At 42.0% G+C, this 26,800-nt stretch overlaps 1 protein-coding gene across 1 annotated transcript; it reads left to right on the top strand.

Annotated features, from left to right (window-relative positions):
• Nucleotides 1-21,474: 21,474 nt before the first annotated feature.
• LOC148869295 (plastidic ATP/ADP-transporter-like) lies at nt 21,475-26,477 on the top strand. Its single transcript, XM_088969043.1, has 5 exons — nt 21,475-22,346; nt 24,259-24,513; nt 25,175-25,318; nt 25,413-25,760; nt 25,844-26,477. Exons 1-5 carry the CDS (start codon nt 21,588-21,590, stop codon nt 26,198-26,200), a joined length of 1,863 nt encoding a protein of 620 aa, XP_088825169.1. The 5' UTR covers nt 21,475-21,587; the 3' UTR covers nt 26,201-26,477.
• The last annotated feature ends 323 nt before the right edge of the window (nt 26,478-26,800 follow it).

Below are 26,800 nucleotides of genomic sequence, written 5' to 3'. Positions count from 1 at the left end.
ATCTGGAAAACTAATGTGTTTTAGTTTGGACTTTGTTGGGCCTGAGTGGGTTTGTTGCATTTGGGCTTCATAGAAAAAGAAACTTGTTCACTCCAGCTCAGAACCCAACAATAGAAAACATGGAGATAGATGTTCAGGGACCCTCTACTTCTAATTTGGTTTATTAATTCTTCAATTCCAGATGCCTCTTCTAGGTAATTAAAAGAAAGAAAAAAAAAAAAACACTTCTCTTTGATCCGTCTGATGCGAATCTGACTCAATGAATCATTTGCGACCCTGAAATAGTTGCAATTGGAGTGCCTCTCAACCAATGATAGAGATAAAAAGAGGACATAAATGCTAGTTCCATCATATTATACCATAGACTTGGCCCAATATTAGAAATGTAGATGTACAATGTGAACTCATGTTAATATGGCGAGGGGATTACAAGTTGGAATAGGGATGCCAAAGGGTGAGGTTAGTACTACTGTCTCAACCCTAACCCAACCATCCATCATCCCAGCCCAAACTTGACATGACCTTATAATTTAAGGAGAATGACTGTTCAGCCCCGTATAGGTGGGATAAATCCTGACATGTCAAATCCGCAGGATGCCGTTTATTGGGGGTTGTAATTTGAGAATTTTGCAGTCTCCCTATAATTTAATACTGAACCAACCTGATCTGTAGCATTATAATTGTATTTTTTGTAATATATTTTTAAAATCTAAGTGCTATTAATTTAAGTTGGAAATTTGTTTATAATTATTAATGTATCATTTTTTTATCATTAAAAGAAGAAAAAATCAAAATAAATCATAAACTTTTGTTATGGAGTTAGAGTTTAATAAATTAGAAGCGTCTGTAGTAGCATCGTGACCAAAGGGATGGATTAGCCAAAAGGCCCAAAACCATAACCCGACTCAACACAAAGAAAATAAGCCCTAACCTGACCCTATAGGCTTATACCTAAATAGACCTGATCCTAATTCAATCATATACGTAGGAATGCAATAGGGCGGGGATCATATTCTCCCTCATCGATCTTGATTTTGAAATTAATCCTCATCCCCGTTCCCAATCCCCATAGGGGATAAAATTTGTCTTCCATCCCCGATCCTCAATGGGGATGGGTTCCCTACGGAGACCTGAATTTTCAAAATTTTTTTAGATAACAATATTTTTTTGAAAAATAAATAAATAATTTAAATTATAAATAATGTTTTAAATATGTTTTGATATATAGAAATAATATAATAATATAAATTCAATATAAATAACATTTAATATATATATTGTTCGGGCCATAGTTGAGCTAGCCCTGCGAAACATGTGGCCGCCCAACTATCGCCTTGCCACGTCATCCTAACTCGGCCAGGTTGGCATAGCCCGACCACGTCGGGCTAGCTCGACCGAGCTATGCTATTACTATGGAACCCCATCTTATCCTTCCAACCACGTCATATGGATGAGCACAACTATGGGTAAAGAGGAGTAAGGAAGACGACTCCGCTGGGGAATGGGACTCTATCCTGAACACCTCGGCGGTTAACTTCATCCCAACAACCCCAGAAGCCTAGTCCGACCAGGACACGGATCTTCGCCTATAAAAAGGTATTCCATGATCGAGGTAAGGGATCCAACTTCTGAGACCTACACCGCTATTTAGTTCGGACCGACATCCTTATAACTTAGCCCAACTATCCTATCATCGGGCCTCTGACTTCTATTTCCTTGACCATAGGTCTTGAAGCGTGGCCCCGCCCTGCCAGCAAGGACTATTAGATTGCCCTCCTAGGTTCATGCACCACCTCAGATTGAGCAGCATCAGATTGGCGCCGTGGGAACGACATAGAAAGCCTTTCCCGAAAATCACATTCCTTGCCGCGCAATCAAGGAAGCGATTAAGATGCCTAAAAACCAATCTGAACGAGCAACTGGCCATTCCCCGTCTTGGGAGAACTAAAAAGCCCCGCAACCTTCAGCCGTAGTGGATCCAGTGCAGTTCCGAGCCATGCAAGAAAAGGTTGATAAAATATTCGAATTCATGCAAACACTAGGGTCTGCCGTGCCACCCAACCGAGCAGTCCTCCCTCACACCCCAACACGCACGAAGGACAATCCTCGGACCGAGGACCCCAAAGCGCGCCGGTCAGACATAAGGGGTGAGCGGTCCGAGCATATGAGGCAAGGCACGACCCTTAGGCCCACCGCCACTGCCCATTCCCATAACCAGATATACCAGTCAGCGCGCATCCCTGCCAAAGAAAGGCTCGGCAAAAGGACGTCGCCCTTCGTAGTTTCAGTCGCCGAGTCAAGAACGGTCAAGGATCACCCCACATGACCCAAAAGGGAGGTCATACACATTGCAGTCCCAGACAACAGAGATGTCGAGATCAAAGAGCTCTGACAATGTCTGGAAGAGTTAAAGTGCACTTCCACCCATAAGAGTGCAATCCCCGTCGTGAACCAACTTGTGCTGGCCATCGCACATATCACCAAGGATCCACCCTTCATCGAGGACATAGTGGACGAGGTACCCCCTGTTGGATGGCGAGCCCCCCAATTCGACAAGTACGACGGGAATTCAAAACTCAGATGATGCTACATGGTGCGTCGGAGGGATTGATGTGCAAAGCCCTTGTAACAACACTGCAGAGCCCAGCCTTAGCATGGTACTCCTCCCTACCGCTGAGGTCTATAGCGTCATGGGCTCAACGGGAGAACCAGTTGTTGGCACAGTTCATAGCTAGTCAAAAGCATTGGAAAACCTCGACCGGCCCTATGCATGTCCAACAGAGGAAGACGGAATCCCTTAGAGATTACCTAGCGATGTTCAACAAAGAAGCACTTCAAGTTAGGGACTTGAATCAATCAATCGCGGTGACGACCATACAACACGGACTCTGCCCTTCCTCGTTCAACTTCTTCATCTCCAAGAATCCTCCTCAAACGTTGGTCACGCTAATGAGCCACGTGCAGAAGTATATCAACACTGAGGAGGCCCAGGCGCAGTTCAGAGACGAGGATGAGAAGCCCGACAGAAAAAGGAGAGAAACAATGAGCGAAAGTCCGAGAGGTCGAACAAAGACCACAAGAGGTAGGATCTCCAGACCGATCATAGACCTCGCACCCCTTCGCTGACCTATCAGAACTTCACACCGCTTAATGTTCCACGGTCTGAAGTTCTGATGTAAATCCGCGACCGTAACTATGTCAGGTGGCCCGAGAAGATGAAGACGCAAAGTAACAAGAGGAACCAAGACAAATATTATGAGTTCCACAAGGACCATGGCCACAGTATGTAGAACTGTTTCAACTTGTGCAACCATATCAAAGATCTAATTAGGTGCGGTTGTCTTAGTGGCTTCGTAGACAGAACAGAGAAATCAGCCCAAGAGGAAAGAAGAGCGGACAAAGCTTGGAAGCCTCCACCCTGAGGCCCCCCAGCCGGCGTCATCCACGTGATATCAGGAGGAAGCGCCTCCGAAGGGGAAAGCAGCTCGGGACGAAAAAGATATACTTGGGTATGCGAGATCAATGACCAAGGTCATGGGCAGAGGTACGACATATCTATTACCTTCACTGACGACGACCTCCAAGGAGTCCAAACACCGCACGACGACGCCTTGGTCGTCACAGCCGAAGTTGCCAACTTCGAACTACGGCGGATCTTGATTGACATAGGGAGTTCTACCGACGTACTATTTGAAGATGTGTTCGAAAAGCTCGGCATTGCCAGAGAATGGCTTACACTAGTCAGCACTCCCTTGATGGGATTTTCGGGAGTCCCTCCATCCCATTGGGAGGAACTCTTCCCCTCTTGATCGGAGATGGCAATGTGACTGCGACGGCCATGGTAGACTTCATCATGGTGCGATGCCCCTCCTCTTACAACGTGATCCTCGACAACCGACCCTCAATGCCTTGCAAGTCGTAGTGTCCACATACCACCTCGCCATGAAATTTTCAACCAAGTATGGCATAGGGGTGGCGCATAGGGACCAAAAAACAATGCGACATTGCTATCAGTTATCCTGTCGAGGACCACGTCTAGTGACCAAGACATTGATGGCGGAAGCATATGACCTGCCTGACGAAGTGAAGGCGCAACGCGACCAACCTATGGAAGACCTCGTCCAGGTTCCCTTATTTGAGGAAGACCCCAAAAAAATGGTCCAAGTTAGCTCCCTACTAGGCGACCACCTCCGAGAGGAACTTGTTCGACTACTGAGGAATAACGCCGATGTGTTTGCTTGGTCAACAGAGGACATGCCTAGAATTGATCCCAAAGTTATCATAGCGGTGGCAAGCGATCGCCGAGGAAGTACAAAAGTTGCTCGACATCGGCTTCATTAGGGAAGTCAAATACCCGGATTGGCTGGCCAATATAATGATGGTGAAGAAGGCCAACAGAAAGTGGAGGATCTGCATCGACTTCATCGACCTAAATAAGGCCTGTCCCAAAGACACCTTTCCCCTTCCTCAGATCGACCAGCTCGTCAACGCAACAGCAGGACATGAGATCCTAAGCTTCATGGATGCCTTCTCAGGCTACAACCAGATCCAGGTGGACCCGGACGACCAAGAGTGAACGGCCTTTATCACTGACTGTGGCCTGTACTGCTATAAGGTAATGCCCTTTGGCCTAAAAAACGCTAGTGCTACCTATCAACAATTGGAGAACTAGGTATTCAAAGAGTAGCTCGGTAGGAACGTGGAGACGTATGTTGACGATATGCTCGTGAAGAGAAAAAAGGCCGAACACCACCTAGTCGGCCTCCGCGAAATCTTTGACACACTTAGAAAGTACAAGATGAAGTTAAACCCGACCAAGTGTGCCATTAGGGTTGGCTCTGGCAAGTTTCTTGGGTTTATGGTAACACAGAGAGGAATCAAAGCAAATCCGAAAAAGATAAAAGTCGTTCTTGACATGCCATCCCCCCGGACCCACAAATAAGTACAACGGCTCACCGAGAGAATAGTTACCCTTGGAAGGTTTATGTCTAAATCTGCGGACAAGTGCCTCCCCTATTTCAAAGCTCTTAAACGATTAAAGGACTTCCACTAGACAGAAAATTGTGAGCAGTCTTTCCAGTAACTAAAGCAGTACATGAGCTCGCCGCCCTTCTTGACTAAGCCGAGCCCAGGGGATGAGCTATTGCTCTACCTCTCGGCCGGGGATGAGGTCGTCAGCTCAGTATTAGTCAAAGAAGAGGACCAAGTATAGAGGTCGATCTACTATACCATCAAGGTCCTCAACGGTGCAAAGACCCAATACTCCAATCTTGAAAAGTTGGCTTTGGCCCTCGTTACCGCAGCCAGAAAACTCAGACCCTACTTCCAGAACCACAACGTGCGAGTACTCACCAGCCAGCCCCTCAAGCAGGTGCTACAGAGACCGGAAGTATTGGGCCGCCTAGTCAAGTGGAGCGTAGAGCTCAGCGGATTCGACATCAAGTACGCCCCCAATCAGCGATCAAAGTCTAGGCATTGGCAGACTTTATCGCTGAATGCACATTTACCGTGGAGGAACCGGCTCCACTGCCCCCGGCATGGACCCTCCATGTTGATGACTCGTCGAACCAGTAGGGTAGCGGTGTCGGCCTTATCCTTCTCGGCCCAGACGACGTAGTGTTGGAGCACGCCCTCAGGTTTGAGTTCAAAGCGTCCAACAATGAGGCAGAGTATGAGGCCCTGATTCCTAGGCTCCGCCTTGCTTTAGACCTCGGGGCACGATGGGTCGAGACCTTCAGCGAAGCTCAGCTTATGGTCTACCAAATCCACGGCCAGTTTGAGGCTTGGACTCCCTCTATGGCAAGATACTTACTGAAGGTGTAGGAGCTCATTTAGCAGCTCGAGCACTTCGACATCCAGCAGATCCCTCGGGCTGAGAATGCTCGAGCCAACGCCCTTTCAAAGCTCACCAGCTCGCCACAGACCGACCTTGACTCAACTGTCCTGCTAGACACATTGACCCAGCCGAGCATTACACCATCAGTTGTCCTCATCCTTCTAGTGCAACATGGCTCATCTTGGATGGACCCCATAATCGAGTATCTTCGAGAGGGCACCTCCACAGAGGATCGGGTAGAAGCAAGAAGACTCCAACACAGAGCAGTCAGGTATTGCCTGATACAGGGCCAATTGTACCACCATTCCCACACGCTTCCTTACTTGAGGTGCCTCCCCCCAACCGAGGCAGACTACGTCCTTAGGGAAATACATGAGGGCATTTGCGAAGATCATCTCGCAACACGCACACTAGCCCATAAGGCGCTCCGATAGGGTTATTTTTGGCCAATGATGAAGCAGGATGCCGCCCAGCTAGTCCGGAAGTGCGACAATTGCCAACGTCACTCTAATCTACATCACTAGCCTGTGGCCCCTCTGAGACCGATCGCCAGCCCATGGTCGTTTGTCCAATGGGGAATGGACATCCTCGGCCCCTTCCCCACCACGGTTGTGCAAAAGAAGTTCCTTCTCGTAGCAGTTGACTAATTCACAATGTGGGTAGAAGTCGAACCACGTGCACGCATCGCCGCCCATAATGCCCGAAACTTCCTTTGGCAGGGAATCATCTGTCGCTTCGGTATCCTGCGCGTGCTCATCATAGACAACGGAACACAATTCACCGACAAGAAGTTCGAGGCCCTCTGCGCCGACCTAAGGATCAATCACCGGACTATCGCGGTACACTGACCTTAGAGCAATGGGCAGACCAAGGTAACCAACCACATCCTACTACATAACCTAAAAACACGCCTGAATCAAGCAAAGGGAAGGTAGGTTGAGGAGCTGCCGAGCATTCTTTGGCTTACAAGATGACCCCGCGGACTGCCATCGGAGAGACCCCTTTCAGTTTGACCTATAGGACCGAGGTCATGATCCCCGTCGAGATAGGTTCTCTAACCCTGCGAACCAAGCTCTTTGACGAAGGATAGAATGACGAAGACCTACGCGTGGAGTTGGACCTAGTAGAAGAAGCTCGGGACCGGGCATATGTGAAGATAGTTGCAAAACAACAGAAGATGGCATGACATTACGACTCTAAGGTGAGGAGACGTGAATTCAAGACAGGCGATTTTGTTATGCGTAAAGTCATAGTCCCCACACCAGGAGAAGGGAAGCTCGGACCAAAGTAGGAAGGGTCGTATACGGTCACCAGAGTCCTCGGACTAGGTACATATAGACTTGAAGACCTTGAGGGTCGACCAATACCAAGGAGTTGGAACTCAGAAAACCTCAGGATGTACTACCAGTAGACCCACAAGCAATAAAAGTCTCTTTTTAAGCTACTTCGTCGACACAAAGGCGCACCCACGACCACCGCAGACACTACACACACACATGCTAAGTTGCGCTGCCAACTGAGCTGACTCTGCCGACTCACCTGCCAACGGCTGAGCCCATTACGCCTAGCTCGATAGCACATTGCTAAGCAAGATACCCGACTTAGCTGCCAACGGCTGAGCCTAAACGTGGAGGAAGAACGCCCCCACCCACTGAGGCCTGAGGGCGGTCGTGGAACTCCGCACTGCAGCTGACTTAACGACTGAGCTAGTTGGGAAACGGCTAGCCCTAGAAGGGCCCTAAAGGCTCACGGGACCATAAACTGAGCATCCCATGGCTGAGATCTCAGAAACCGAAAGATCTCGAACAATGGTAACCTCAGTCAACACAAAATTGGGAACGCTGAGGTGTAGCCCGGGTTTGGGAACCGAAAGATCTCAGATAATGGCATCCTCGGTCAACGCAAGGCTGGGGACGTCGAGGCATAGCCCGGCCGGCCACACCTCGGCCAATGGTAACCTCAATCAACACAAGACTGGGGACATCGAGGCATAGCCCGCCTGGCTATGCCTCGGTCAACACAAGACTGGGGACATCGGCTAGCAACACCTCGGCCAACACGATATTGGGGGTGCCAAGGCATAGCCTGGCCGACTACACATCGGCCAACGTGCCCACACAACAGCCCGACTCGACCCACATAGTAGCCTGGCCGGTCACACCTTGGCCAGCGAAAGAAAAATGGTACAAGTACCATGATGTCGAGGCATAACTCGGCTCGGCACGCGTAATAGCTCGGTCGGGCATGCTTCGGTTGGAAAAAGGAACATGCACAAGTATAGCAATAACAACAGGCATAATCAACATAAAGAAGAACTAATATTCAACTTAAAATGGTCTATTACATCGTTTAAGGCTCGGCATACCGAGCCAACACACAAAAAAAAAAAACAACACAAACACGAGAAATAATGAGCATAGGAGGTCGTTGATTAGTCCTCAACAGCAAAATCAACAGCACCAACAGCAGTTTCGGCCTCATCCTCAGCTCCCTCGGTGGACCCTTGTGGAGAATTGGGGTCAAAAGCATCCCAACCTTGTGACTCAACGGCCAACTCTGGGTGACGACGAAGGATCCTTCGTCGGAAAAGGTTAAACCCAGCCACAAAGGAGGCCTCGACATACTTGTCCATGTGCAGCTGCATCTCCTCTGATGCCTTGCACTTGTTGATGGCTTCCTCGGCGGCCTCCTGCCTTAGCTTATCCCGCTCAGCCTTGAGCTCGGTGATCTCCCTCTTCAGCTCCCGGACAAGACCAGCTTGCTCAGCCAGTTGCGCCTTTAGCTCGGCCACCTCCCTCTCCAATGCGGCTGACCGCTCTCCAACAGCCTGGAGCTCGGCCAACTGAGTCTTCTGCCGCAGATACTTGGAGTGTTCCTGCTCGTACGATGATCGAACGTCCCAGAGAAGATCAACCAGCGTGACCGCCGCGCAAGCATTCTACAGACAAATATGACAAGTACACCGAAAAAGGAAAGCAAAACACAAGGAATAAAGAGAAGAGGATTTACTTGAGCAACAGACCGAAGTAGAGCACACTCCAAGGCTCCGATACCAACCCCGACCGATTCCCAAGCTATGGACATGGTCATGATTCCCCGCAGTAACTACGATGATCGAACGTCCCGGAGACGATCAACTAGCGCGACCGCCGCGCAAGCATTCTATAGACAAATATGATAAGTACACCGAAAAAGGAAAGCAAAACACAAGGAATAAAGAGAAGAGGATTTACCTGAGCAACAAACCGAAGTAGAGCACACTCCAAGGCTCCGCTACCAACCCCGACCGATTCCCAAGCTATGGACATGGTCATGATTCCCCGCAGTAACTACTCGGGAACCTCGGGTGTCTCTAGGTTATTGTCCATGCAAACCAACCACCTCCGGTTGCACACCGGCCCGTTCCTACCTTTGTCGGAGCGCCTTCATCTAATGAACAATTTCCTCATCACTGGCCATGCTTACACCTGCAACATAAGAAGCTTAAGGTAAGTACAAAGTAGTTAAAATAAAGTTAGTTCGGCAAACAAAAGTAAAAGGAAACAAATCGGCCACCCTTTCCATCAGCCCAGCAAGCATCAGCATCTCTATTCATGTGTACGCAATAACGACAATTTCGTGGATCATGCTTATAGCCGACCTCTCCTCCCAAGTAAGCGCCAACCTTTGGGGCTGCGGTAGATACATCCTCGGCCCTCGCAGCTCGATAGGAAAAGGGAGACCCCCAGGGATTCGCACAAAGAAGAATGACTCCTTCCAATGCTTCACGGAAGAAGGGGCTCCGACCAATGACCGAATGTTTTGCCGGGTGGAGAAGTAATAGTACCCCTGCTGGTGGTGTTTGAGTTGGAGCATAAAGCTCACCATCCCCTAGGGTCAGTTCAATATCGCGGACGGCACAAATAGGACATAAGGCCGAGCAAGAACCTAAAGGAGTTCGGCATCAGCTGCACCAGTAACACCCTGTACCAATTTAGCACCTCGGCGAACCCTTAGCTCAACGGGAACCTCAGCTCAGCCTCCAAGTTATGTTTGTAAACACACAGTTCACCGGGTTGAGCGTCAGTGGCCATATCCCCGGGCAGTGGACACCTTATCTGGTATTCCGCAAGAATGGCATATGAAGCTCGGGTCTGAGCCATATCCCCGGGCGTCAAGATGCCGAGCGTGGTACCAAACCGGCGACTTGCCTGAAGAGGAAGCTCTGTCTCCATCCCAGAGGGACCAGCCTCAGCTTCCTCAATTTTGGTAGCCACGAAATCTCTCAACTCAGGCTCGTAGGTCGAGCCGCGAAAAGAGCTGGAACCAGAACTACTGGAGGACCTGGATGAGGAAGGGGACCGACGAGATGAAGAGGACATATCGGGCAATTTACGAAGCTGAACAATCTGTCGAGCTACCCACTGAGCTATCTATCGGGTTATTTGTCGAGCTGTCTACCGAGCTATCTACTGAACTAGGTGACTGACGAATCTATCGAGCAGTGGATGCCAAAATCTTGCAAGCAATACTGAGGATAGGGAAGGGGGGGACCCCTTTTCCCTTTTATAACTATCAAGGGCACAGATCGAGGAGAGATCAACGGTGCAGATGAAGCACCACTAACAATGTCTCGGAAGGCCAACCGAGCGACCAATAACATACGACAGGAAGCCTCGAAAACCGAAGTGGCACCCTCAGTAGGCAGCGATTGTGACCATTAATTGTGTCGGTTCAGCTACTGTATTGGTCCAACCGTTGATGCGAAAACCCGCCGTACCGATCTAGCCTTCGACGCAAATCCTCGGCTAGGCCACTCAAATCCTCGAACTAGGTGGCTTACGGCCACAAGGCCGTGCAATAGTCTAGTTGAGCATTCCCCCTCCTTGACAGAAGAATTGGGGGAGTGGTTCAGGAACCAAAATTTTGGTCCTTATTTAAGTTCTGCAACCGACGATCGGAGGACTCCTCGGCAACGACCAACATGGCGCAGACGATACGCATGCTCGGGAGTTCCTCAATCGGGCAACGAACTTGGAAAACTTCATTTCTCGACTTCAAAACTGGGGGAGTGGTGTTCAGGTCATGGCTGAGCTAGCCTTGCGAGACTTGTGGCTGCCCAACTATCACCTTACCACATCATCCTAACTCAGTCGGGTCGGCATAGCTCGGCCACGTCGGGCTAGCCCGATCGAGCTACGCTGTTACTGTGGAACCCAATCTTATCCTTCCAGCCACGTCAACTACACATCATATGGATGAGCACAACTACAGGTAAAGAGGAGTAAGGAAGACGACTCCGCTGGGGAATGGGACTTTATCCTGAATACCTCGGCAGCTAACTTCATCTCGACAACCCCGGAAGCCTAGTCTAACCAGGACACGGGTCTTTGGTTATAAAAAGGAACTCCATGCTCGAGGTAAGGGATCCAACTTCTGAGACCTATACTGCTACTTAGCTCAAATCGGCATCCTTATAGCTCGGCCCGACTATCCTATCACCACCTACTGACTTGAGTGTTGGAGTTCTTATCCGGGGATAACTTCTCGGGCCTTTGACTTTTGTTTCCTTGGTCATAGGTCTTGAATCGCAGCCTCATCCTTGTAACTCGGCTCCGCCCTTTCAACAAGGACTATCTAATTGCCCTTCTCGATTCATACACCAACTCGGATTGAGCAGCATCATATATATATATATATATATAATTGGGATCGGAGCGGGGCGGGGACCTCAATCCCCATCCCGACCCCGACCCCAATCGGAATTTCTATTAATCCCTACATTTACGGTCTGTAAGCCAAATTCACTATTTATCCGACCCATTGACATCCCGAGCTGGATGAAGCATATAAGTAGCACGTGTATACTACAAGAGATGAGTCATTCATGACGTATAGACGTGATCATTAATGCTTAAGCTGTGGAGTATGAAGGACTGATTGATGAATGATGAAAATGGACCTCTGAACCCTAATTTATCATAACACAGTGAGAACATCAATTGTACTCCATGACGCCAATGAGTGAATTTTTTTTTTTTTTTTGCTTCAAAACAAAAACATTTACAAGTACTACTTCGGGTTCGGGGGTGGCCACCCGACCCGAACCATCAGGGTAGTTGGTTTATTGGTTAGGTGTTCCACGCGGGTGCCACCGTGCCAGTGAGTACTTGTCCAAACTCAGAACCATGTGAATCCCTACCCACCACCAACTCAGAACCTGTCCAAACTCCAAACTCTCAAATATGGGCTCATGGGCCATTGGGCCCTCCTCCCTTGAGAGAGAGATCTTTGTTTGAACAGTATATGATTATGATGGGATGCACCTAAGACTAATATTAATTTTTGGTTGATGCCAATCAAACGCGCATTAATATGTGCAAGTACAACAATCAGCACATATCTAAATATCTATCGTTTTGACCATCCAAATCCGGTAAAAATAGATATGTATAATGAATACTAGCAAATGTGCATGTATTTCCTGTGGTAATTTTAGATGATGACAATTTGATAATAATATGTGGCCATTTTTTTTGTACTTTTTTGTTTATAAAAATGTTTATTATTTATTCTTATTTAATATGATGAATATATAATATTAGAGATCTGTTCATTGTTATTAAATTATGGCATCAAGTGTTGATACATTTGACGCAACGGTTGAACTGTTGACCTGCTACCAATCAAATAGGAAAATAATTTTATTTTTAGATATATATCTAATTATCAGAATTTATTAGTGAGAAAAATATCTTAAATATAGGATTTAATGATAGAGAATGAGAGTTAATATCTTAAATATAAGACTTAGGGGGTATTCTACAATGTGAGTTGCTTTTCTTGTTGGTTCCAAAAACAAATCAAAAGCATTTTGTTTGAAAATAGGTCATTTCTTAAAACAAAAAACACAAGAAACATGTTTTTGGTTGTGTATGTGGTTTTTGTTTTGAGAACTGAAACCAAAAACATGTTTTTGAATATATCTGCTTTCAAAAACACATTTTCATTTGATTATTCAACATCGTGTTGCATAAATCAAATAATTTCTATACTAGAAAATTTGTTATTGTTTTAAAAACCAATATTTTGTTCGTTCCAAAAACATGTATTATTTTTTGAAACAAAACCATGTTTTTTCCCTTTGGGAACAAAAATAGAGTTCAAAAACATGTTTTCTTTCTTTCTTTTCTTTTTCTGTTGCTGATGTAGAAAATTTGTTTTTGTTTTAAAAACCAATATTTTGTTTGTTCCAAAAACATGTATTATTTTTTGAAACAAAACCATGTTTTTCCCTTTGGGAACAAAAATAGAGTTCAAAAACATGTTTTCTTTCTTTTTTTTTTTATGTTGATGATGTGGTGATTCCAAAAAACAAATGAGAACAAAAACTGCTTCCAAAAACAAATGAAAACAAAAACATTAACTCTCCATTAATTAGATAGAATTAAATGAGGGGAAAAGTAGTATTTAAGTTATATTTTCTACCCTCACAATTAAAATTGACCAAGTTCTAGGGGTGCAAATGGATCAGATTGTAATTCGATCTGATCTGATCCTATCTGGTCGAATTCAAATCACCCTTGTTCGGATCTTTAGATCGGATCGGATAATATGATCTGATTAGAAATCGGATTGGATTGGATCAGATAATATGATCCGATTAGAAATCAGATCAGATTCGGATCACCCCTATCTGATCCAATATATATTATATATTTATAAATATAAATATATATTTATAATACATATATATGTTATTTATTTATTTTTAAGTATATTTTTATAAATTTGTTATATTATTTATTTTTTATAAAAAACATGTACATATATGATGAAAATAATTAAAAAAAAATACTTATGTTTTTTTTTACTTTATTTAAATTAGTATATTTTAATTTTCTTTTATTAATTAAAAAAAACAAGTCAGATCGAATCAGATCCAAAACTCCAACATATCAATAGGATCCAAATTCAAATTGAATCCTATCAAATCCAATCGGATTGAATCTGACATGAACAATGTCAAATCAGTTTTAAATATACCCTGATTCGAATGCGATCCGATCCATTTGCATATAATAGGAGTATGTTAGTCAAAAAGAAAAGTACCACAAGCTCATTACTACTTTTAATAATACTATATATATGCTTTCTTTTATTAGCTTTAGGTATAACCCTAGTTCACTAGATCTTGGGAAAAGTTAACAAAAGCTGTGTTTTTTTCTTTAACTTGTATGGTTTGGTTTTTACATATAAAAAGACTACTACCCCCTCCTTTGGATGCATGGTCAATCAAGGTTTTTAAAATCGGACTGGACATAGAACTAAATGGATGACCTGTTCTAACTTAAAAAAAAAAAAAAGGTCAAAACCATTATCCGAATTGTTGGTTCAATTACCTGGGTCAGCAGTTTACTGACCAAATCAATAGTTTTAGAATGAAACAGAACCGATTACTTAACTGGTTCTTGAATCAACCGGTCTGACTGTCCTTTCTGGTCTGGTTTTGAAAACCATATGATCAACATTACATGAGAATGATGGCCCAGCTGCTGGCTTCTTTAGATTTAGCCCTAGCTCAAGGGAAGCCAACAAAGCTGCTACTTTTTTTTCCCCTTGTAAAAAAAAGGAGGGTTTTCCTGCCATCGCCTTCACAGTTCCCTTGTGACCTGACCTGAAATGTTAGGGGATGTAGGCCCCTGGTCCCTCCCTATTTGTTCTTTCTTAATAAATGTGTCAGCTTTAAAGGAGGGGAACAATAGACTAAATCAGAACAGGAATAAGAAAATATTATCATAGTAACCTGTATCTTAACAGATGACATCTCTGTTATTTTGAGATGATTTGCTCGGCTAGTCATGATCCTGTCTCCCATTTTCAGAGAATTGCCGGTTGTGTGATTAAGTAAAGCCCCATGCAAGAATCGAAACCCTTGTTCTTCTATTCTATTAGGGCTAAGCGTTTTTTTCCTGCATGAGAGACGGAAATAATAACTGAAATATTTCATCATCATATCCAAGCCTCATTCCAACTATGCTTAGTATCATATTCATTGCAAATTATTGAATCCTAAAATCATTTCTTACCTTCAAACCTAATTATTTATCTGCTTCTCTGCTATTAAAATCATTGCTTTTGAATAAAATCCAAAGTAACTCAAGAGGAGTTGTTCTAATGAGATGGGCCATATGATATCTGGCCATGGACCTTAAAATTTAAGAACAAACAAAACATAGACAGGAGCTCTTTGGGCAAGTACATGTTGGTTAGGTGGTGTTCGGATTCCTTATGCGATTTGTAGGCCACGTAAGGCCCCATGAAGGCAGCATCCAATCACCCAAGAACCGTAAACGTGGAATCCTGGTTGAAGGATGAAAAGGACTGTCAATGTCTTCTTCTCCGTTTTAATGAAGCAAGTCTCAGCTCAACAACCACTGCCACATAGGAAAGCTATTTAGGCTTCTTTAATGGTGGTTTCAACGGCCAGAATTTCTTGGTAAAAGGTCTAAGAGATGGTGAGACAAGGCACTAGCTCTCTCTCGAGGATCCTCTGCCAAGTGGAGGGCCCAGGAGAGGACTCGGGTTGGCCACTGGAATGAAAGGTGAAAGACAGCAGCTGATAAGCTTGGTCAATTCAATCAGGTCAAAATTCAATCAGGTCAATACAAATATCTTTATGTCACTTTGATTATCAATTCAATCAGGTCAAAATTCAGCAGCTTCATATTGGAATGAATTGCACCGGCTCACAGAGAGGTTGGTGGGGCGGGACCAGGACCCATGGTCCGATTTTGAACTTCAGGGCCAGCAGTGAAGCCAACATTCTTTGTTTGGAGCGCTCTGGATTTGTTACAAATAAGACATTCAGTGGGCTCCTGAACCCAATCAAGAGTAAATATGTCATTGAGGTTCCGTTTGGTTTGTGGGATGAAGACGAAAAAAAGGGAATATTTTAAAATTATTATCTTTTCTCTCATTTGTTTTGAGGGAAAGAGAGGGATGAGAAGAAAAATATGTGAGATGTCAAATTTTAAAATCATGGATTTGGAATCGCACCAAAACCGTACGATCCCAGTGAAAAATTTTGAGAAAGATGAGGGAGTGAGGAACGGCTTGTGTGGAAAATACAGAAGAGGAGCTGGTTTGGTGACAGTGACGTTCGAATCCAGAAGCAGGAGCTGGAGGGGTCGCACCAAAACCATAGGCGATCTACCTCCCCTTCCTTGAGTTGCCAGGTGACGTTCTCTGCCGATGCCCCGCGAAGTGAGAATCTTTCATTTCAGCAGAGAAGCGATGCTGAAGCTGAAATCAAGAGTGATAATAACTAGTCGAGGCTGAAGCTGAGATTAACCAGCTGAAATCCAGCGATACTGAACACTAAAGCTGAGATTAATCAGCGATACTGAAGCTAATAGTACTTCGAAGGCAACCACATTCCAAATGGCAATGAACTGTCATTTGCGAATTGAACCCAACGGTCGCTTCTGCTGGAGAGATGCTTTTGGGGGATCTGCGGGCGTGCACATTTCTACTGCACGGAAATGTAATTGCGTACAATGATGCGGCAGTGCGGCGGGTAGTGGAAGACTGGGAGAAGCATTATTCATCATCTCCGACAGCACTGTCCGAAGGTAGGAGATGATGAATAGTGTTTTTCTCATTATTTTCCTATATAAGTCAAACAAGGGAAATATAAATTTTTACACTTTTCCATCCCACCTAAATGTTCCCACGAAGCAAAAGGACTGTTGTATAACCCTTCAAAAGATACAAAAAAAAAAGGTAATAATTGCACAGGCAGGTCAATTGGTATTGGCGCATGGCTTTACATCTGCTGCAACCATGGTTTTAGAAATCCTTTATGACCCATGATTGAAAAAAAAAATCAATTCACATGATGTCTTGGATTTATTACTAAATGCTGGCTTGTGATCATAATTCATTGGCCGGTCGGAGGGGAGTGCTGCGAGCCCGAGACCATGGCAGCAGCAGATGTGCTCTCTGGTTCAATTCCTCAAACATTTAGATTTAGTTGGGTCCTCCTCGCCAAGACCCATCACATTCAAGGTTGAAGCAAGAAATAATTAATGGAGACAATGGTGGGGCTGGGGGATCTATCACAATAAGACCTATTTTTAAATTATTAAGTTATTTATGTGTGTTATTTTAATATGTGTGTAGTAACCATCCATTTGGACTCCAAATTACTAACTATTATTGAAATAGTAGCGAGGGTGACATACATATAAACAACTGAATGATTGCTATGGATTAGAGGCTGTTTGAATTTTATCGATCATTATCAATCTCTATGAAATGTTAAGAACAGTTTATTGCTGCATTTGTTTGAACTGTTACATAGATTAAGATTATTTACCTAGATAAGGATTTTGGTGTGGTCATATTTTTTTTATATTGTATTTAAATTTTTGTAAGAAAATGAAAGAAACATCAATCATTTAAGCCTTACATATATATATATATATATATATATATATATATGTATAGTATAAAAGCTTTAAACCCTAGGACCTATTAATTTTGAGCTTTCGTTTGGATATGCTTTTAACGCCTCAAAGCACAAAGCCCCAATTTTAGGCCTTGTGTTTTGGGCTTAAAAGTGTCTTGACTTTAGATATCCCCATGTTCATTTTGTAACAAAAAGAATATTTTAAGCCACCAAAATCTAATGGGATAGGAAAAAAAACTATAAAATAAGAGAAATTAATGTGTTGTTTATCCTAAAAGTAGAGTTGTGCTAGAAAACTTAAGAAATTAATTATAACACCATCAATGGCATGTCACTGAAGCTTAATGTACTTTCAACTGTTCATATATGGAAAATTTATATTTAAAGTTTAAAATATTAATATGCCTGATAAAAAAAATATTGATACGCTTGATATGTCGGTATATTGGGTAGTATCGATAACTTTTTTTTAATATTTTTAGTTTTTTTTTTTTCGAATTTGGTTTATTGGGGCCAGTTTAAGGTCCCGTCTACCCTTTGAACCAGTCAAGACCCTGAAACACCACCTGTAGGGGTATACCAAAAAACCCCCTATATGATACGTATCGACTGATATGGCCCAATATTACTTTGAACCTTGTTTATATACCAAATTTATGAGAGAAGCCAAGTAGAAAACTATCAAATATATTATCTGCCTGAATTGGGTGGATCTAAATTCAATTGAACTGTATAATGAAATTTGGACCAACACGATAAGCTCCCACAATAAACAGAGAGTTAGAGAAAGTATTGAAGGGGAAAATTCTTTAAGAACTTTCTCTTGACTTTCTGTTTCTTCTATCAAATCAAACACAGCTTAAATGTTCATATCAAAGTAGTTTTTGGAAAGAGATCCTTATGTTCCTTTCAGACCTACAGAAGCAGCAGGAAAAGAGCGTTGCAGAAACTGGAGAGAGAGAGAGAGAGATTCACAAGGTATTGGAAAAACAGGTCTCCTCTATATCAAAGATAGAAAATAAATCAATCCCCCAATTCTACTATTGCAACTTTGCAAATTGCAACTACAAATTATAAGGCTCCATTTGGAAAGAGTATAAATGCAGAGTACAAAACCTTATACTTTGTATGTATTTGTATTGTATATATTTGTATTCATACTCTTTTCATACTGAGCTTAAAGCCATATTTGATTCGGTGCAATTTTATTTGCATTAATACAAATGTATGATAGTGCAAATGAAAAGAATGCAAAATTTTGCTTAATTTTATTTTGGGTTTTACTTTATTCTATTTCAGTTTTTTTTTTTTTTTACTTTATTCTGTTTCAGGTTTTTTTTACTTCATTTCTACTGCAATCAAATAAAACAAAATAAATTTGGAAATAAAAATAAATCATAATTTACACCAAAATCATTTACGCTACTATAATTTTGCGTCAATACAAATAAATTCGCAACCAAACACAGCCTAAACAATAACCAATGCGATGAAAACCTCGGTGCTTTGTTCCTTGAAACCCTTACTTTGTGAATTAAACCTTTTCGTGTAGCCAAAAGTGTGGGGAGGGTCCCGCTCCATTGAGCACAAAACAGAGACTGAGGGCTACGTGTTCAGCACTACACATTTAAAATGCATAAATAAATAAAAACTGTGATGAAGAGAAGCAAATAGTTGACTAAATTGTGCAAATAATTTGACCATTTTCAATCCCCACCAAAGCACAAGCCACAAACTAACAACAATCTTGTAGCTGTCATCTGGGTCCCATGTATCCAACGGCTCCTACAATTTTAAGCATCAGCATCATCCTCAATAAAGTTGATTATAGTGACTTGATTCACTTAGCATTATTACCATAATATAGAATTAAACAATTAATAAAAGAAGAACCAAGAGATAAAAAAAAATGAAAATAGATGGAGTTTGCTGACAATTTGTTATTGTTGGGCTATTTAGGCTACTTCTTTTGACCTTGACAATATGCTATTGTTGGGCTGGAACGATGGTGGAAGGGGTCACGTGTGATGCACGTGGATGATAAAAACCTTAGAACTTTCTCTTGCTACCTACTTCTACTTGCTCTTACCTCTTTATTGTCTTTCTTTTTAATATTTATCTATTTTAAGCAAAAAAATGTTTTTTAAAATTCTGCTTCAACCATCTGCGTCAATGGATCAATTTGTGATATCATTAATATAAAAATTAAAAAATATAATAATACAAAATCTAATAGGCCAAGCACTAGCAGGTGAGCGGTTCAACAATTCAGATCAAAGTACGAGTCACTGAGTTGCTGACTCTAAATCAGCGAGTTTTCTAACATTGTTAGAGGTTGACCCAAACCAGAATTGTGATCCAGTATGCCTAATACTAATCTATATTATTGGGTTTTCAACCCTATTCATGCATGACTTAACATTTTACACAAAAAGAGTCAAGTAATTAATTAGTATATCATCTTTCTAGGCAACCAGTTCCAGTTCTGGGCCTTCTGGCCCAATATCCTGTCTAACAACCAACAAAAATTATTTCTTTTCATCCATAGTACAAGGCAAACTCATGTTCTACAAAACCTGGACTCATCCACTGTGGGGTTCATGCCAAGTAATACATAGTTTATCAGTCACTGTGGGCGCTTTCATTAATGTGTACTCAGTTTAGCAGAAGTCGTTTTCTTTCTATTAGCTATATTATGCTTTTCTTAAGGTCTATAATATTTTATAGCCCAATTGCTTTAGGATGTATTATAGATTTATAGTTCATAAGTGATATGATTATTGATTTATTGTATTTACAAATATGAAATCATGGATTATGTATGAGCATATATATATATATATATATATATATATATATTGTTCTCCAACAATTAATAAATTGATGGATTTAATAAGGAAAAGGTGATTTTATTATTATTATTTTTTGGGGATGGGATAGGGATTTTTTTTAGGTTTGGGCACATTCCATATTTTAACAAAGGGTACATGTCCTAATCATTTGTTAAAAATATATGTTTTAAAGACAAAAATACCTTCATATTAACTTTTATAATTGCAAAAGGTAGCTTCTTTACTTTTTGTGTTTTCACCCAGGATGTTTGCGACTTGTAAAAGAGTGAGATGTGCCCCAAACCAGTTTCTCCCCCTATATTGCAAAAAGACAAAAGCTAAATACAAAGTTGTTTTTTCCTCTGGTATCCTGGTTGGTTCAGCCTTGAGGGTTATTTAGCTAGAGTGATTTGAAAAGCATATTATTACTATCAAAATGGAGGAAATTCACCCAACCACAAGTTCTCAACATAAAAACAATTCAATTGTAATGAATTTCGAGTATTTGTTACACTTCAAAAAAAAAATTTCAACCAATCATGTTAAGAATTTTGCTTTTTTAGGTACAGTTGGGTTCATGCAGCATAGATTTTGGCTTCAATTAATGAATATAGGTTTTATCAAAAAAAAAAAAAATCAAGTATGCATAGGAGGGTCTCAATTCCCTATGTGGCCTCACAACTGTGATGTTCAGCTTGAATCTCACCCACACAATGAAATAATGTGGATTCTAATCCAGTGGTTGATGCATGTTTTTACTTGGATTTGGTGGGTGGTAGTTAGGTGCCTTATGAAAAGGCCAAATTCACAGCTTGCCAAGTTGCCAGCCAGCTTGGTGTGTCATCACATCATTCATCACTCGTCACTGTGGTCAAAAAATAAAATAGGGGAAAACAATTATCTGGAGGGCATTTTAGTCAACTTAAGACAAGGGGTAATATGGGCATTAGGTTTTATAATTAAACATGTTCTCTAATTCCCATTGGACGCGAGTCGCGAGGCTAGAGATCGAGACGCAGTCGGCGCTTTTGAAACCTTCTCTGTTCGCCGTTGCTTGATCGTTTCATGCTCCATTTTTCTCTTTACCACGGGAAATCCATCCACCTGTGACTACTGAGCAGTAGAATCTGAGAAAAAGAGTGAAAATGTAGAGTTATCGGTTAGATTTTTAGGTGAAAATTAGAGAATTTAAGCAAGTGTTCGAATGTTGCTAAAAATCTATTATAATCAAACGATAGATATTTTTCATTTATCCTTTTTCTCTTTTACCCTTTCTTTTTCGTGCATGGGTGTCTCACTCTCATGATTTTCCACTTTCCACTATAAAAGCTATATTTTGCCTCGCTGAGCCTTCCCTCGGGGTCTGATCTTCTCCACCACATTATCTCTCTCGCCCTCTTCGTTATCTTTCATGTTCTCCTCTTGAAAGCTTGGATTTTTTTGGGCTTCTTGTAGGAGCTCGAGAGACATGGAAGCTGTTCTGCAGACCAAAGGCCTTCTTTCTTTGCCCTCAAATCCCAAAACCAGAGTTCTAGGCTCACCGCAGGGGCTCAAATACCGGCTTAGCGCTAAGAGCAATAGAGCTCTTGGTGGGTTTTCTCTTTCCGTTGATGGGTTCCAAAAATTTCATGGCTTTGTGTCAAGAACTCATGGGTTCTGTAACAAAGGAAGAGATTTGCAGATTTGCAGGGCAGAAGCTGCAGCTGCTGCAGATGGGCAGCCGTTAATTGGTGAAGTGGAGAAGCCCAAGTTCTTGGGTATTGAGGTCTTGACCCTTAAGAAGATTATCCCACTTGGGTTGATGTTCTTCTGCATTCTCTTTAACTATACTATTCTCAGGGACACAAAAGATGTCTTGGTTGTGACTGCTAAGGGCAGCAGTGCCGAGATTATTCCATTTTTAAAGACGTGGGTTAACTTGCCTATGGCTGTTGGATTTATGCTCTTGTACACGAAGCTCGCCAACGTTTTGTCAAAGAAAGCTCTCTTCTACACTGTAATTGTTCCCTTCATTGCCTTCTTTGGGGCATTTGGGTTTGTTCTCTATCCCCTTAGCCATTTGTTCCATCCCACAGCGCTTGCGGATAAGCTTTTGGCAGCTCTTGGACCGAGCTTCCTTGGTCCGGTTGCGATTCTTAGAATTTGGAGCTTCTGTTTGTTCTATGTCATGGCCGAGCTATGGGGCAGTGTGGTGATATCAGTTCTGTTCTGGGGTTTCGCTAACCAGGTGATAATACTTATCTTTTGCCCTGCTTTTCTTTCGAAATTTGGTTTTAGTTTTTTACTCCATTTATTTGTCTAGTTGAATTCTGGTACTTGTTTCTCTGTTTTCGAGAAATATATCTAAATAGGGGATACTTTTTAATGACTATTGCTTCTAATCTTTGATGACATGGCTCCATTTCTTGTTCTTTGTCAGAACAGACTTCTCCGGGGGCTGGAAGGGTTTTGATTATTTGATGTGGTTTGATGTTTAAGTTGTGTTTTATTGGAATCTTGTTATTGATAGGATTTGTTGCTCCGAGGAGTTTTTTATTCCTTTTTGTTATTCTTCTTAAGATGGACATCCTGCTTCATAAAATATAAACTTGGATATCTGGAAGTGGTTTCATAATCTTAATTTATTTTTTTTCCTACTCCAGATTTTGGACTGGAACATGGCCTAAAGGGGGTTGGGTTGGAAGAAAATATTGGGGGTTTTAAAGTTCTTTAGATGTTTTATATGAACTGGTTCACTTTCTATGGTTTTGCTAAGAAAAGTCCAAACATATCGTTGTTTCCAGAGTTGGCTTATTGGTTGGATTCCAAGAAGTCTTTCATTAGCCTATTCCTTACAAATAGAAATAAAAGCTTTACTAGGTGGCCACATCCCTTTATGGCCTACTCTTTTTCTGCCACTTGGATGGATTATGAAGTTGATTCAACCATACACCAGATGGGGGACCCTCTGAGTTGGCCATGTGATTTGATCCCTCAGTTGTCAGCCCTGCACTCCAACTTGTATTGCTGCTTCTCCCAAATGATATAGCCACCAAAATTCCATGCTAAAGACTATCACCCATGGAAAGGTTTGTTGTGTACATGCGGCAACGTCTTTTGGGGTGGAAATTTACCCATGAACAGAGGGTTGAGACTTGAGAGAGGAAAATGATGGTCCTTTTGGGCTTAAATCATGTGGGTGGTATGCTGCTATATTCTTTCCTTTGGACTTTTGCCTTTTGAGAAGGTTGCAGACCTGAATAAATTCTCCATTACCAGTTATAGCTTCCTTTTTTTGGTTGCAAAGTGATTTACACCATATATTTGGAATTTGGATTCGTTACTCATAACTTTTTCATTTGCAAGACTTGCTTACTTGTCCTAAACATTATAAATATTCTTGTAACCAGTTAATCTTATGGTTGTTACAATGAGGTCAAAAAGAACACCTTCTTTCAAGATGACTTCTGCTAATCTCATGTGAATATGGTGCCAATACTCAATTTTGGTCCCAGCAGTCTGGGATCTTGGGAGGAATGGATTGCATATGGACCCAACCTCTGGCATTTTTGGCACATGTGAATGTAGTCTAAAATGAATATTTACAAACCTAAAGAATTCTCATTGTGAATTACTTTAGTTAAGAAGTTTAACAATTATATGCTGTTGTCAATTGTCTCACTGTTCATGTTTACATGACATTATGCTGATTTAGTGAATAGGTATTGTTGAGTAAGTGACAAATCTAGGGTTAAATTTTGAGTTTGTGGGTAAATTCTTCTTCTTTAGAGTGGCTCAAGTATGAGTTATTATAGTTCCTTTCTGCCAAACAATTTTAGTGGCAATATACTTATATTCTCTATTGTAACTGATGATAGAATGACAAAACTACAGCCTTGGGTGAGATAGCACGCACGTTGTTCTAGGATTCACTCTTTTTTTTTTATCAATAGTTCTAGGATTGACACATGTTAGTGCTATGTTTCCTTGATCAGTTCTGTTGTATGTATTTTGGCTACAAGAATTTCTTTGCAAGAGTCCCATAATACCTATCAGAATGCGAGAAAGCTTTTCTTCCGTAAAGCTTATCCAATTCCCTGATTCATATTTAAAGTTTGGTACGGTAAGTTGTAATAATCTTTGCTTACTCTTTGCTGCAGATCACTACAGTTGAAGAAGCCAAAAGATTCTATCCATTGTTTGGTCTTGGAGCCAATGTTGCTCTTGTTTTCTCCGGCCGAACAGTAAAGTACTTCTCTAATCTAAGGAAAACATTGGGCCCTGGAGTTGATGGTTGGGCTGTTTCTTTGAGAGGTATGATGAGCATTGTAGTGCTGATGGGGCTTGCAATCTGTGGTATTTACTGGTGGGTGAACACTTTTGTTCCTCTTCCCACCCGTAGTAAGAAGAAGAAGGTAAGCTTTATAATGTTGAATTGGAATTGCTTTCTTTTTATTTGCCTTTTGTGGTTCACATGGGTCAAATGGGGACATGTGCCTATTATACAAAATGTATTGTTTCTAGTTACTTGGACTATGGGACCTATGGAGATGGGTTTTCTTCCACAGGGGCTGACACGAGAAGTCCAGCTCATCTATTAGGGGACTATTTGGACCTGCCACATGTAATGTTTTGTTTTTAATGTTAGGCAGTCCTACATGTATTGGGGGATCAGCCATTCGGTCAAGGGGTAAAATAAACACATATGGGGATGGGGGCCAACCCCATAATATAAGTTGGGATTCTGGGGTGTAGGGGGGACCAAGGCTCCCCTGGGTCCCCTTGGCTCTGCCCCTGGTTGCAAAGCAAGGTGCCAGAACCTTTTTGTGTGTGGGGCATGGGCCATAGAGGCATGATACTTGAGCCTCACAAATGATAGTTTAGTGGCATACACAAACTTGATGAATCTCTGACATGTCAAGGATCTTGGTGCCTGATGATATATGGATGCAATATTTCAAATCTGGTGATCCTTACTGTCCCTGTTTTCTGGCTTCATATTGTATGCAGTAACAACTTGATTGGGTGTTTAGTGTTTATGATAGTCATTTCTAATAGAATGTAATTTCATGGCAGGATAAGCCCCATATGAGCACAATGGAAAGTTTGAAATTCTTGGTGTCCTCGAGATATGTCAGGGACCTAGCCACTTTGGTGGTTGCTTATGGCATTAGCATTAACCTAGTGGAGGTTACATGGAAATCGAAACTCAAGGCTCAGGTAAGCAAATTCTAGCTCAAATGCATTGTTCTCTTCCTATATGCCAGGAAATGCAGTTCTCTTACCACCATTTTCCATTTCTTCAATTTTCCAGTTCCCCAGCCCAAATGAGTATTCATCCTTTATGGGCGATTTCTCTACTGCCACTGGAGTAGCAACTTTCACAATGATGTTACTAAGCCAATGGATATTTGACAAATATGGGTGGGGAGTTGCAGCCAAAATTACACCCACAGTGCTTCTACTCACAGGGGTTGGATTCTTCTCTCTAATTTTGTTTGGGGGCCCATTGGCCCCTGCAATTGGTAAGCTTGGGATGACTCCTCTGCTTGCAGCTGTATATGTGGGTGCCATGCAGAATATCTTCAGTAAGAGTGCAAAGTACAGTTTATTTGATCCTTGCAAAGAAATGGCTTACATCCCGTTGGATGAAGATACCAAGGTTTGGACGAAACCTGATGACTTGTGCTTGCTTTTGGGTTGACGTTTCTTTCTTGCCATCATTAATAATTTGCATGCTCACAGGTAAAAGGGAAGGCAGCCATTGATGTTGTCTGCAATCCTCTGGGGAAGTCTGGTGGTGCTTTGATCCAGCAATTCATGATATTGACGTTTGGGTCACTTGCAAATTCGACTCCCTACCTCGGTGGAATTTTGTTGGTGATTGTTTTCGCATGGTTAGCGGCAGCAAAATCCTTGGATGGCCAGTTTAATGCCTTGCGCAAAGAGGAGGAACTTGAGAAGGAGATGGAGGAGAGAGCTGCAGTTAAGATACCAGTTGTTTCCAAAGATGGGAGTAATGGGCAGGTTGAGCAAGGGAATGGGTCATTGGCAACTGGATCAGCGCTGAATCAGGCAACAGAAGATGTCTCCAGCAGTTAGTGTGGGCCGTCTGGCTCTTAACTAGGAACAGTAAGATACATTCTTAGTGGATTCATTGGTAGGATTAGAACCTTCTTATTCTCATGGATGGAATAATCAGATCTCAGTTAGATGTGCAACTGATTAATTTAAATCCATTTTTGGTAGGAAATAAATCAAATAGTTGCGTTTTTTTTTTGGGTTTTTTAGATTAGATTGTGAAACTCATGGAAATCCAGTGGATATATTGATATAAAAGTTTTCTGTAATGTATTTCACTGTCATGTGTCTGAACTCATTCTATTCTCTTTTCTAAATTGGAGCATGAACTAGTATAGTATTTACCAGTAACATGAAATAAAATAAATATAATGGAAATATCATATATTAGCAATTTGACATGTATTAAGTAAATATTTTTTTTTTGTATGAGTATTACGTAAATATATGGTTTACAAAAACTGTAACAAAATCCCTATGAATGTTCTGAAACTCTGAAAATTTTCCTTTCATTCAGAGTTCAGGTCAAATAAAAACCTTGACTCGTTGGTTTTTAACGGAGTGGTCCGTGATCATGGAGTTGGATGGGTGTTTACTTTAGCTGTCAAATTGTGTTGTTTC

The sequence above is a fragment of the Nelumbo lutea genome, chromosome 2 (genome assembly GCF_056320005.1).
Source record: "Nelumbo lutea isolate HS-2025 chromosome 2, American lotus-T2T, whole genome shotgun sequence".
NCBI lineage: Eukaryota > Viridiplantae > Streptophyta > Magnoliopsida > Proteales > Nelumbonaceae > Nelumbo > Nelumbo lutea.
The sequence above is the reverse complement of the archived record's forward strand: the minus strand, read 5'-3'. Positions and strand labels throughout refer to the sequence as shown.

Bases quoted from the DNA above. Each gene is read 5' to 3' on its own strand.
- LOC148869295 (XM_088969043.1), top strand. From the start codon at position 21,588: ATGGAAGCTGTTCTGCAGACCAAAGGCCTTCTTTCTTTGCCCTCAAAT. The intron at 22,347-24,258 runs GTGATAATACTT...TCTTTGCTGCAG, and splicing joins TCTGGGGTTTCGCTAACCAG to ATCACTACAGTTGAAGAAGC. The intron at 25,761-25,843 runs GTTTGGACGAAA...GCATGCTCACAG, and splicing joins CGTTGGATGAAGATACCAAG to GTAAAAGGGAAGGCAGCCAT.